The sequence below is a fragment of the Dermacentor variabilis genome, chromosome 5 (assembly GCF_050947875.1).
Source record: "Dermacentor variabilis isolate Ectoservices chromosome 5, ASM5094787v1, whole genome shotgun sequence".
In the NCBI taxonomy this organism is placed as follows: domain Eukaryota; kingdom Metazoa; phylum Arthropoda; class Arachnida; order Ixodida; family Ixodidae; genus Dermacentor; species Dermacentor variabilis.
The window spans coordinates 65,407,800-65,421,175 of record NC_134572.1 but is presented as its reverse complement, the minus strand read 5'-3'; the positions used below and the strand labels follow the sequence as shown (position 1 = coordinate 65,421,175).

The 13,376-nt window shown below is 49.4% G+C and overlaps 1 protein-coding gene across 1 annotated transcript in view; it reads left to right on the top strand.

Moving 5' to 3' along the window:
- The window catches only part of LOC142582712 (neuronal acetylcholine receptor subunit alpha-10-like), a 62,255-nt gene extending 51,534 nt beyond the window's left edge, over window positions 1–10,721 (top strand). The window contains exons 4-9 of the mRNA XM_075692676.1: window positions 603–712; window positions 3,426–3,609; window positions 4,558–4,975; window positions 5,821–6,008; window positions 8,306–8,572; window positions 9,893–10,721. Coding sequence (XP_075548791.1) covers window positions 603–712; window positions 3,426–3,609; window positions 4,558–4,975; window positions 5,821–6,008; window positions 8,306–8,572; window positions 9,893–10,081 — 1,356 coding nt within the window. The 3' untranslated portion in view covers window positions 10,082–10,721. The remainder of the gene's footprint in view (window positions 1–602; window positions 713–3,425; window positions 3,610–4,557; window positions 4,976–5,820; window positions 6,009–8,305; window positions 8,573–9,892) is intronic.
- The last annotated feature ends 2,655 nt before the right edge of the window (window positions 10,722–13,376 follow it).

Below are 13,376 nucleotides of genomic sequence, written 5' to 3'. Positions count from 1 at the left end.
AACAAGAGTGGCACGCCACGTTTTCCTTTCTTTCTTTCTTTTTTTTTTTAGTTGGTATGGTGTACTAAAGCATGTTATATTACAGCATAGTGTAAAATAGCACGGTGTCAAACATAGTAACAATGCAGAAAAGTACTATACAGTAATACACACAGGACACAAGAAGTGTTATTTCGTCATTTCCAACCATTATGTCCTCACACCTACATATTTCCATGGCATAGATCAATTGACACTGCCGTTGCTTGTCCTTTCTGTCGGTTTCTCGCATAAATGATAGCCTCACAATGTTAGCCTCGCGTCTCTCATAAACTCTGTCCTGCTTTTTTGACGTCAGAACCCGTCAGACATTTAGTCAATTAGCCAACCGAAGGTAATTCAGAAAGATTCTACATGTTGTGCGGTATATATACCGCCATCTTGAATTCCTCACTGCTCATGGAGCTCGAAGCTGTCTTCACCGTACTATGACTATCTATGCAATAAAGCCAGCTTTCAGAATTTGCTATTGAGACGAGAGCTTTGATTAGTGCCTTGGTCACTGCTGTCATATGTCATGTCTTTGTCAACATATCGCAAGAATTCATCTTCTGTGCTCGCAGCGCTGGACGGATGCTCACCTCAAGTGGAATGCATCAGACTTCGGGGGCATTGGCGTGCTGCGCATTCCATCTGGGCAAGTCTGGAAGCCGGACCTGGTCCTCTACAACAAGTAGGACTACAGAACGTATTCGGGCAGTCAGGGCCCTGTAGCGAGAGAGCACTCGGAAATGTCTGTTATGCCCCTTACGCGCTTTCTTGTGTGCTGCTGCATGACAGCGTGTTTTCAGTTCTAGAGGGCTCCTGTTCGATTCGCATGTATAGCAATCAAGATGTCGGCGATCTGGTGAGTGAGTGAGTGAGTGAGTGAGTGAGTGAGTGAGTGAGTGAGTGAGTGAGTGAGTGAGTGAGTGAGTGAGTGAGTGAGTGAGTGAGTGAGTGAGTGAGTGAGTGAGTGAGTGAGTGAGTGAGTGAGTGAGTGAGTGAGTGAGTGAGTGAGTGAGTGAGTGAGTGAGTGAGTGAGTGAGTGAGTGAGTGAGTGAGTGAGTGAGTGAGTGAGTGAGTGAGTTATTCAGCCAGTAAACTTAACGTTGTCCACTTCAAGCGAGTTTATGCGTGGTCGCGTAAGAAGCAATTTCAATGCTACATGCAGCGCGTCTTTTACGCTTGTTTTCTGCGTAAGTATTCGTCTCATCGCAGATAGCGCTTCCTTAGCAGTACTAGTCGAACAGGCTGATGTACGCTTGTTGTAATGATGTGATAATTTATTGACCACTGTTTACTGGATATGCTTGCGCTGTTACGTTAAGTGGAATCATCCTCTAATACTAGTTAGCTTCATTTATCCGTCTCTTTTGCAAACCGAAGATTCCACGGTTTATTGCCAATAATTCAAATTGACGACTATGATTACTCTGGCAGGAGGCTGAAAGCTACTGTAGGAGGAGGAGGAGGAGGATGCAAACTGCGCGCTGATCTAGCTTTCCAGGGTCATGCCGGCAATCTCTGCGCCAGAGGGTCTCCTTCTGCCGTGCGGGGATAGACATGCACATAGTCACAAACATACTGGGCTTCTTTGGGTAATTAACTGCATCCGCGCCCGTAATTATGTTTTAATGCAATTAAGTATCGGAGGAGATTATCTCTTGAAATTCAAGTTTCAACGCAGCCACGTCAGAAACACATTGTGTAGCACTCTGTCATTAATCCATGCGACGAGCAGAGCTCTTTAACGATCCGCACAATTACTATGCGCTGACTCCACCGCATTTCGCCTCCATCTAGTTTGATCCGCCTGATCCCGTTAGTGACCTCATGACCCGAAGGATTAGTTCCGCTCTCACAAATTAGCGAACCCTTATTTTCTTTATTTAAGTTTCGTCCAAAAATAGCTTGTTTGGTGTGAATGACGGGCGAAAGTAGGAATTTCGTATAGCTAGTGTAGGCTTTTGTGGTTTTTGTCGCGTAAAAAGTGATCCACAAAGCGATAGCGCTCGTATCGCTGTACAGACCCACCGCGGTAGCTCAATAGATATGGCCTTACACCGATGAGTATGAGGTCGCGGGTTCGAGTGCGGCCGCACCCGGCTGCATTCTGATGGAGGTGAAATACAAAATCCTTCGTGTAACGCGCACTCTGTGTCGGTAAATAAACCCAGGTGGTCAACATTATCTCGGAGCCCTACACTATGGCGTGCCTCATAATCATATTGTCGTTGGGGCACTTAAAATTTTGAGGACGCTTAAGCTTCGCCTTTAAGAGTGGAACGCGATAGCATTCAAAGATCCCTGACTGCTTCTGACGCTTTCCGGCAAATGTAGCGTACGTAACCGTAATGTTTACCGGGAAACGCTGGCCGCGAACGATATGCACGAAGGCGGGCGTTGTGGTAAAAACGCGGCCTCTTGCGCGGGCCGCGATGCGGCGGAGGCGAGCGCCATCTGGAAGTATTGCAAGGAACCCGGCGTGCCGCTCCGTGGCCCCCGAGATACTGACGCGCCGGCGCGCGCCAATAGTGGACGCAGCGGCCGATCTGTGAACTGTACAAACGCTGGAAAAGGGGGTTTCTTCGAATTTTCGCGTAACAGAATTATGTTTTCTCGTATATTCAAATTACAGTCCGAGATCTATCATGTCCGTAGGTTGTGTGTAAGTCGTAGTTTACGATTTTCCAGATATTTTAACTTGCGAAATTAAATTATTTCAGTAAATCTTTTGCGTCACATGGAGGGCCTGGATATGTGTGGTACGAAAATATGTTTTGCCGAAACGATGTCCGACGCCGTGCGCGGAACGCCGACGCCGGACTTTCTGCGACCCGGGCTGTTTAACGCTATCGCGTTAGAATGCCAGAATTAGTGCTAATCCCCGTGCGCCGCACCTGTCGAACTTCCTAAGGTGTGGTGTTTTATAACTTTGCCGCTGCAGAACGAAGCTTCTATAAAGAAAAGACGAAGCAATAAGCAAGTGGCGCACGCGCCTGTTGGTAGGTAACAGACGTTGTATAGGTACTACGAAGTGACCGCACCAAGCATGTACACAGTTGGCCAAGCCTCGCTTATAACAAAGTAACGAAGGCTTATGCAGCGCGAGTTATCGTTGAGCAAGGACAAAGTCGGTCACAGGGAACTAACTCCACCACTGGGCCTCGGGTAAAGTCAAGGGCGAATGATTCAGCCGAATTAGTTTTCTTCCCCGAAGAAAAATGATCAGGTTGTTTAAAGCTACAGCGCGACAAATGTCCGGTACGGCTGCTGTCCGGTACCGCTCTGGAACGCGCATGGTGGCAGTTTTTTTTTCCTTTTCTTTCTTTTTTTTAGACAGCCATAGCGCATGAGCGTTGGTTTCTCATGCGCCTCAGCTGTACTTTGGCGTTCTCTCACAGCGCACGCGGCGACTACCACGCGGGCCACCTGGGCAGCAACGTGATCGTGCGCTGGACGGGCGAGGTGCTGTTCCCGGTGCAGGCGGTGTTGTCGAGCGCCTGCCGCCTGGACTTGCACTACTTCCCATTCGACGTGCACCTCTGCGAACTGCAGTTCGTCTCCTGGACGTACGACTCGCAGCAGGCACGTCTTTCGTTCCGCACCACGTGTGATCCCCTCCCGAGGGGACGTCAGAGCAGACATAACAGGATGCTGACAGTTGTAGTTATTTATGTAGACCGATAATTACAGCAGGCTGTAAGAGAACAGTTCCTGTATTGGCACAAAGCTACCTTGGCTGACAAAAAACCTAGCAGCCACAGGGGTTGCTGGAATTGCGAGTGACTCGAACCAATTATTTTGCTCATACTTCGCCCAGTTAGTTGGGTTCATCGTCATTTGTTGATGTCGTACTCCGCACACAGATAAGAGACGCGGCTCATTTCTGTGACTTCTATGTCTGTGCATGTTTCTTTCATCCTGCATGGGCAGAAACAAAGAAGGGATACTTTTTTTCGCCACGTCAGTCGCCGCCCGTTACCCGAATAAGTTACATCGCGTCGATGCACACAACCATCGTCTGTCCGTCCGTCCGTCCGTCCGTCCGTCCGTCCGTCTGTCTGTCTGTCTGTCTGTCTGTCTGTCTGTCTGTCTGTCTGTCTGTCTGTCTGTCTGTCTGTCTGTATGTATGTATGTCTGTCTGTCTGTCTGTCTGTCGGTCGGTCGGTGGGTCGGTCGGTCGGTCGGTCTCCATCTACTTTCTCTTTCTCTCTCCATATATCCACCTTTTATTTTGTCTATTATTTTTTCCTACCGTACTTAATTCCCTATACCTCTCAGCTACAGCATACGGGAGGCAGGCGGCTGACTTTGGAGTCTTTTCTCTCTATTTCGTCTCTCCAAGAGAAGGATGCGTTTTCTCAAGAATACATAACGCCCGTAGACTTGTCGGTTGCATCCGCAGTTCTCAGTTCCCGCTTGTCCATGTGCAGTTTGCGTCCTTACATCGTTGTGGCTCACTAGCGCGTCTCACTTTAACACGTACAGTCAAGTACTTTGGGCCTTCTATAACTAACTTCCTCTCTCGCGCAGGTGGAACTGGAGCCGGCCCAGACCACGGACGGCCTGGGCCGCTTTCTCAGGCACGGCGAGTTCGAGCTGCTCGAGATGACCGTCGCCCAGCAGGTGCACCCGCCCCCTGACGCGTCCGCGTCGACTGCGGCGGCGTCCACCGCTGCGGGCGAAGAGGGCGACGGCGTAGCTGCCACGGCGGCCCCTCAATACCGGGGCGTCACGTACACCCTGCGGCTTCGCCGGCGGCCCGGATCGCAGCTCCTGCACCTGGTGCTGCCGTGCGTGGTGGTGAACGCGCTGGCCCTGCTGGGCTTCCTGGTGCCCTGCGAGTCCGGGGAAAAGGTGACGCTGGGCATCAACACGCTGCTCTGCCTGGCCGTCTTCCTGGTCGTGGTGCGCGACAGCCTGCCCCCCGCCGCCTCGGTGCCCTTACTCAGTGAGTGCGCGCGACCGATGCTCGGCGTCGCCGTGGCGCACGTTGCCACGTTTCGTTGAACTTGCACTGACAAGTTGCAAAATATACATGGATACATCCGTAATATACAGCATAATATTTAATGCGTTAGCATCAGGAGTGTCAAAGTGGAAGAAAGTATGTTTATGAAGTGCGGGGAGCCGGTCACTGGATTGAGGGAATATATATATATATATATATATATATATATATATATATATATATATATATATATATATATATATATATATATATAGAGAGAGAGAGAGAGAGAGAGAGAGAGAGAGAGAGAGAGAGAGAGTTCATGGTCGCTTCAGTTAAACCGGACCAGGAGCAGACAGGAACATTAACCAATGCGCATTCGAGTTGGATGCTTTGTAACGGGAGGGCAGTCACATAAAAATGTATGTATAAGGCAGGAGTTCACAAAGACATATATTAAATGTAGGATTTGTTTCAGGTGGGCTGGTTAGCTGATGCAAGGCAGAATGTCTGATCGGTGAATTGAATAAAACGAGAAATAATAAGAAGGCAAGCACGAAGAGCATCAATAGATAACACAATCTATGTGGTAGCCCGCTGTGCTCTCAGTGTCTATCATGTAGGCCGGTAGACCTCAACGTTTCCAAAGAAGCCCCACCACAGAAATCTAGATCTGCGCTGCTGCAGTTGCCGGAGGACACTGGTCTGCTTTTGCTGCGAAAAGAATTCTTGTTTATGAAAAATGTCATAGAACATCGGCGAAACCAAAAAGCTCGCCAGAACTCTACAACTTTGTGACGTGAGTTTGAGAGCGCGCGTCACTTTTGCATGCGGCGTCTGCGCAGGCGTGTACTACGGCCTCAGCACGTGCGTGGTGGCGTGCACGACGGCGCTGAGTGTGGTGACGCTCAGCCTGCACCACCGGGGATCCCGGGGCGCCGAGGTACCGCGCGGATTGCGCCGGCTCGTGCTGGGATTTCTGGCCCGGCTGCTGCTGCTCGGCTGCTGCGGACCTAGCGGCGACGAACGAAAGGTGTGTATGTGTGTGGGTGTGTGTCGATGGATGGGTGGGTGCGGGCGTGTGTGTGTGTGTGCGGGGAGGGGGGGGGGGGTAAGTGTGTGTGGGTGTGTGGGAGGTCGGGGGTGTAAGTGTGTGTGTGGGGGGGAAGTGTGGGGGTCTGTGTAAGAGGGTGTGTGTGGGTGCGTGTGTGTGAGTGTATGTGTGCGGGTGTGTATGTGTGTGTATAAGTGCGTGTGCGTGTGTATGGGTTGAGGTGGGCGTTGATGTGGGTGTTGAAGTGGGTGTTGATGTGTGTGTTTGTGGAGGATGGGGGGGAGGGGAAGGTGCAGATCAAATCCCGGCCGCGGCGGCCGCATTTCGCTGGAGGGCGAAATGCAATAGACGCTCGTGTACCCTGCATTGGGTGCATGTTAAAGAACCCCTGGTGGCCAAGATTAAACCAAAGTTCCCCACTATGGTGTGCCTCATAATCATGTCGTGGTTTTGACCCATGAAGCCCCAGAATTTAAACCGGTCGTTTCGTGAGAAGGTGGACCTGAGCGGGCGTCAAGACGAGTCCATCGAGTGGACTGTGTGTCTCACATCGAAGGCGAGGCGGCATATGACAAAAATGCGCGAGGATCGTCGGCCACAGTGTCGCCAGTGCATGATCACTGTGTATAGACATGAAAGTAGGCGCAAAAGATTTTCACTCCGAAACGTTAGTAACACATCCAAAAGAATGTCATTGAGCACATGTTTTAACATTATGAGGCGCATCAGGCCTCTTAGTTTTTGGGTGAAATGATTCGCCACACACGTGACTTGGTTCACTGAGCGTCTACGCGAAACGCATACCGCTCACTTTAGTATGTGCCTCTAGCAGCATACATACGCTCATGAAGAGCATTAGGTACGTGAGCTTAAGTGAGTCGGAGAGGCTGAACGAACGCGCTGTATTTTAGTGGTTTCCTCATAAACGCAGGGACAGACACCGAGAGCCGTCAGCTTTTAATTTTTTATGGAATGGCGTTTTCTGGCCTTCTAGTAAAGCGTTCAAAGGAGCTGCCAAATTTTTTTTTTCTTCCATCAATGACTCATAGGCTACAATGTCTACTGACACGCGATAATTATGATCACTCCCAGCATACATCTGTTTTACCAGGGGTATGCCGATCCGCTAGTATGTAGGCCGCTATATCACATGACATGAGTGATGACAGCCATATTCGTAAGGTCATGTGAAACTAAGGAATGTGACTGAAGAACGGCAAATTTTATTATCGCTGCAGTGCGCGTGTCGTCCTGTACAGTATGCAAGTGTTCACCGGCCGTGCCGTGAAGCGCAGTAAGTTTGACCATCCGCGTGTACACGTTCGCGCCACGAGTTAGGCTTCACTTAGCCCCTCCCGCATTCTCCAAAGCATGCGCATTCTTTGTTGGAATGACCGATAACGTTGAATGCAACGCCTGTGAGCGCGAAGAAACTGTATGACGTCTTCTGTGCCGGTTCCTTGCAAATGAAAGACTTGCCTTTTGCACCACTGTAAATCACCTAGACGGTAGTCTGAATTCTTCCTGATTCTTTCGAATTCTTCCAAATTATTTCCGGTATTCGAATTCTGAGCAGGAGTGGCAGTGCTTTGGCCAGGGAAATCATGGAGGCATATCATATTAGAAACAAAAAGGGTGCCTGTATTAGCGACATATACGTCGGTTGCTTTGCGGAGCAAAGAAAAGCAGTTTTTAGAAATGATGCTGCAATCTATACTCTTCTTCATATGACGCATTGGTTGGCTTGATTTTCAGAATAGAATTTAGTGGCGAGCTAGCGCTTGTCCTGTGCTTTTCTGTCTATCTTCTGTCCCGTCTCGGAACTGCGCTTGCCAGTATACAGTTGTTAAACACCTAGACGGAATACGTTCCCCGTTGGACAAGACAGTTGGACCATTGTCGCGCATATCACAGCTGCGGAAGGCCGCAAAAGCGCTGCTGCAATTTCCGAAGGCAACAGGACCGTCCGTGATACAGCGCCGAGAATTTTCACCATGTCGGCAACATCGACGCCGGTCTTTTTCTCTCAATGTTTTCCTCCCCTTCCCCCGTGCAGGGTAGTCATAACAGGACTCGGTCCTGGTTACCCTGCATTAAAACACGTTGTGGGGCTAGTTGGTGCATAGCTTTCAAAAGAATAAGCGCCAAAATTGACGGCACACAAGAAGAAATACAGACAGGACAAGGCGCTTCCTGTCTTGTCCTGTCTGCATTTCTTCTTGTGTGCTGGTTACCCTCCTTGCCTTTAAATTTGTCCTTCCTCGTGCGGCTCGCAGAACCACCACCAGCGTCACGACTCGTCGCGCGAGTCGAGCAAGTCATCCCGGCTGCAGCCGCCGAGTCCGTCGCTAGACTCGGACAAGCTGGAGCTGGACCACATCGAGCGGTACAACTTCTCCCCGCGGCTGCGGCACCGCAAGGAGTTCTGCGCCGGACTCGGGAGCGTGCTGGGCGGCGGGGTCCCGCCGCCTCCGGTGCCGGGACCCGCGGTCGACGGCTCCTCGGACGAGTTCGAGAAGCAGTTCCTGCGGGTGCTCGCTAAGGTACGCGCACACAGCTGCACCGCCGGCGGGAGGCGAAGCGAGAGAGAGAGTTAAGGAAAATCTCGAGTTGTCATCCGTGTTAGACACGCTTGCCTCGCTGTTTCGTATGAGGTGATTGAGATTATACCGAAAGGACTAAAAATATATATCAAAGGAATTAAACAATAAAAATAACAAATACAGGCCATATACAAAATTGTGTCAAGGAGTGCGATGAACGGTCGCGTGTGGGCTATAGTTCATTTTTAATCGTGGATGCGAAGTGGCGCTGCGATGTTCCAACCAGCAGGCAAACACCGAAGCAAACACGATAACGCACACACACGATCGTATGTGAGCGTGTTTTCTTCGTGTTTGTCTTGCAATAACTGCGCAGTGCAACCTCGCATTTATTAAAGAGTACTGCGTCCCCGTTTCTGCTTCAAGCTCCCAGGGAATGATTTGTCTGCATGCGCCAGTCGAGTATGTCAAGTGATGTCGGGTAATATAAAGCCACAAGCTGAGTGAACTCTCCTGTCGCGCTCCTTCGGTGTCATAAAGAGCACGAGTGGAGACTGCATCCCGGCGTTGTAAGGACAGAGCGAAATGCTCATTTCACACGCAGAAGATATGGCTGGAACATGGTTCATGACGGCTACGCCTGTAGCATAAGATGAAGACGCAGAAAGGCAACGAAAAATGCGGAGATTGCTTTGTTCTGCTCGGCTGCTCGACCTCCTCGAGCAGCATTCTATTTCCCCACCTCATCGTTAACTGAACACGGTTCGCCGTGAGCATCCCGCAGCTTTAGTCCATACTTTTATTTGCGTTTTTATGTGCACGTGCGTTCGCTCCAAAAGAAATGTAAGCTGAACATTCCATACTCGTGAGATGCAGCACGAAAATCACAGCAGGCGAGAGAATGTCTAGACGGATGTAGACGGACGTTGCGAACGCTCAAAAGAGCTTCAGAGGCAACTATTAACGTGCTTTAGAAGAATGGCATGCTGGGAACGTTGCCATTTTTAACTTGGGGAAAAGCGCAGATTTTGGTCAGCGCTGTGTCTGTCTCTTTATTTCGTCTGTTGCGACCTTCGTGCTGCGGTTCGCAAGTTACGTGTGAAAATGTAACGATCAACCACAAAATAATTACGGACCGCGAAAACACATGGCGAAATGGTCACATCTGTTCCACATACTGGCGATGCTGCTAACTGTCCAGAGCCTCACTTATAACCGGATGCGCGACTTCTTGCGCTCCTGTAGGCCAGCAGCAAGCAGCTTGCGTGGTCCGTAATGTATTGGTGTCGGCTGAGCAAAGTGTATGCTGACTCTGCACAGGTGTACCAGACGATCGAGAAGAACGAGCTTCGCGTGGCGGAACGCGATCGTCGCGACGCGGTGCGGGGGGAGTGGCACCAAGTGGCCGTCGTCTGCGACCGCTTCCTGCTGGCCGCTTTCCTGCTCTCCATCGCCGTGGCCGCCTGCGTAGTGCTCTTCTCCGCAGCGCCGCAGCCCAACAGGCCCTGACCGCCGGCGCGTGCAGTGAAACGAGTCAGCGAGAAGCCCAGTCCTGCAGTGATGGTGCGCCGACATGCTCGCGCCACCTTGTTCTTCTGTTGTGGCCGACGCTCGCTTCTATTGTGGCCGCCGCCAATGTTGTCGCGTCGTTCTGCAGTGCGACGCGGCGTTCATACAGCGGCGGGACTCGGAGAACTTCTGCGAAGCCTGCGGCTTCCTTCCGTCGTCGCGAGAGACATTGTTGGCCTCGTGGGGTTTGGAACCTTTTGAGAAACGAGCTTGGAGCCAGGGCTTCTCAACGCCGATAGAATATGGCCGGGGCGTGTGTGGCTAAATACTCCCGTCTCGCAGGTTCTGTGCGGTGCTGCAGAAATTGACAGCCCGCCGTGTCACACTGTCTCTTGCCGGGCGATGGAGTAATCCTCAATTCGGACTCCCCGGTAACGACGCGATCACTTCTCTCTGAGCTATGTTTTGACGGAATTTCAACAAAAATTATAATGTTCCTTAATGATGCACCACTGTAATCCTAGGATCTTACATGAAGGTACAGGGATACATGAACTGCATGTGTGTTCTATTATTATTATTATTATTATTATTATTATTATTATTATTATTATTATTATTATTATTATTATTATTATTATTATTATTATTATTATTATTATTATTATTATTATTATTATTCGAAATGCGGCTACGGCTTCCGTGGTGTTGCATGGAACTGACGAGACAGTGCGTGAGACTGTGCACGACAGAATCAGCTTTGCGAGGTACCGATAAAGCCATTACGCTGAGTCTGGCTGGGCGGAAATCGGGGAAGAATTGTACGTAGCATTTCTCATTACCCTAAAATGTTGATATAAATGGGCCAAAAGACGTCATAACTGGTATGTAACTATACCTAGATTTTTACACACCCTCTCAATGCAAAAATACTTTATTTTAGAGCATGTATGTTAAAGATTTTAAAAATTTCGAATGGTTTGCCGTATTCAGGCTGTAGCTCAAGCGTTAGAACCTGCGCGAACAAAAAATTGTTCGCGCTAACTGCGCTAATTGGTTGCTAAATTTCACGAAGAAATATCGCTACTGAAAGGGGGGGGTGGTTTCAAATTGAGACCTGGTTAGGTGGATAAAATTATAAATCATTTGCTCACCATGGCCGCTGGTTGCTCTCCACGAATCTTAATTACTTCAAGAAGCAGGGTATAAAAACTACATTTCAGCGGTGCGTAGACATTTTCCTATGGGTGGGCAGCGCAACCCGGACGAAAGACGAGAGGAAGTACATGATACGAGCGCAGACTAACATAGGAACATAGGAGAAACGCTAGTAAACACCGCGTAATGCACTTGCATGGGCTTCAGCCACAGTTTACCTTGCGCAGGCGCAACCAAACGCGATGGCTGTTGGCCGCTAACGGTGATAGTTCACTTACTGCGAAAATGAAGTTGTAGCTGACGTCAGAAAAAGCGTTGATGACTCCGACGCGATGTGCTTCGTGAAGCACGGTGGTTGCGTGCTTGTTCCTTTGTTTTTAACGCCGTACACGAGGTAGCTTTGGTGGCTGTCTGTAGAGTGTAAGAATAACGCGTGCGTGCGTTCTTAAAAACGATCTCACGATTTCCTACTATCTCCGGTCCTGTCGTCTCCGAGAGTGCTTGCCCAAAAACCTGAGCCATGGCTTTCGGTGCCAGAACTTACAGTAGCGTCTGTGAACGCAAAAAGACATTCGCCGCGAGAACTGTGGCGACATTTTCTCTTTCTTTTTTTTTTTTTATACGTGCGCTATCTCCGTAAACCAAGCTCCTGTCCCGTTATCGAGAAAGCCAGGAGACTCGATCTGGACTCGGATCAAACGCCTCATCGCCGTCGCGTGAGGCAGACAGGTTTCTAAGCGAGCTATGCGCGCCCTGCTTATCGCCGTCTCTCTTCACCTTCACACTTCCATCTCACCACAAAAAAGTTCACGCATGGTAAACCAAAAGGCATTTATATAAGGGTATACGATACTATGCTATAGAGTGTACAGCTGCATCCTGTCTATTAACGCAGGCGGTTTAGGATCGCTATAACAAGTGACACGTCGAGCACCATCGCAAATAAGCCGCTTCCTTCGCGACCTTGGCGCTCACGGCTCCAAGCACCGGACAAGCTTTCGCTATAGTTGCTTTTCTTTTTCTACGTCTTTACTACGTCACGCCGACGACAGGCGCCCCGCGCTCAGGCGCGCCTTCATTCACACCGTACTTGCTCACCACTGCCTCAGACGACTTGTGGTTCTTGCAAGCGAACGAGGACGAGTATGTTGTGCTCATGTGTCGGTGCACTCCTGACGATTAACTGGCGAGTGAATCTAAGTGTGTGCACCCATCGTATATACGGTTCGCGAAAACGGGCAAGAACCGAACGCTTGCATTCTTATTTGGGTTTGACTATCAGTTTATTCAGAATGATTTTCTCTTCAAACAGAGGGCATTTAATAACGGGCGTTTGTTACAACCAGTGCGTGTCCTGTAGTGCAGTAGCAGCGACCTCGTGTTCGTCAAGTCACAGCAATCCGAGTGGACGCATTTCCTATGAAAACGAGTCACCGTGACAAATTGGAATCAATCGAAGCAGCCGCAGAAGTTTTCCTTCTAGCACATTCGTACACACGTGTACGAATGCGTTTGCTTAAGAATTTTAAGCAAAGCGTTCACCACAAGATTACAATAAGCACATAACGAAACTGCACATTGTAAATAAGAAACTGCTCTTATTTTGCCTGCGCACATAGTGATGCGCTTTTTCTTATCTATCTATTTTGTTTATGGTCGTCACACACCGCACGTCACACTTTTTGCACAAACCTGCACGAACTCTAGAAACGACGCGACGTCATCCAGATCCATCACACAGTAAATATTCGAAGCACACTAAGAATGCGTCAGTCGTTCTATAAAAGGAGCACATTTAACCGTTATTGTTGATTGTAACTCCGCACCAGTTTAAAAAAAAAATACATTGTACGTTGCTCAAACTACCTTCGCGGAGCAGAGAGTATGTTACGACATGCGAGGGGAGGGGGGGGGGGGTATTCCGCAACTTCTCGAAAAGATACTTGTTGAAACGGTTCTAATTTAATATGTCCGAATGCATAGGCTCTTGCATGGGCCAGTATTGACGATTTCACGACGACGCTGCGATATGGCCGCGCGTCCAATTCATTCGCAATAATTGTTGTATAATTTTATAGGCTTTCTGCCTATTTGTTGTAAACAGCCCGAAAGAATGTTCCAAGAAGTATTCTGGAGC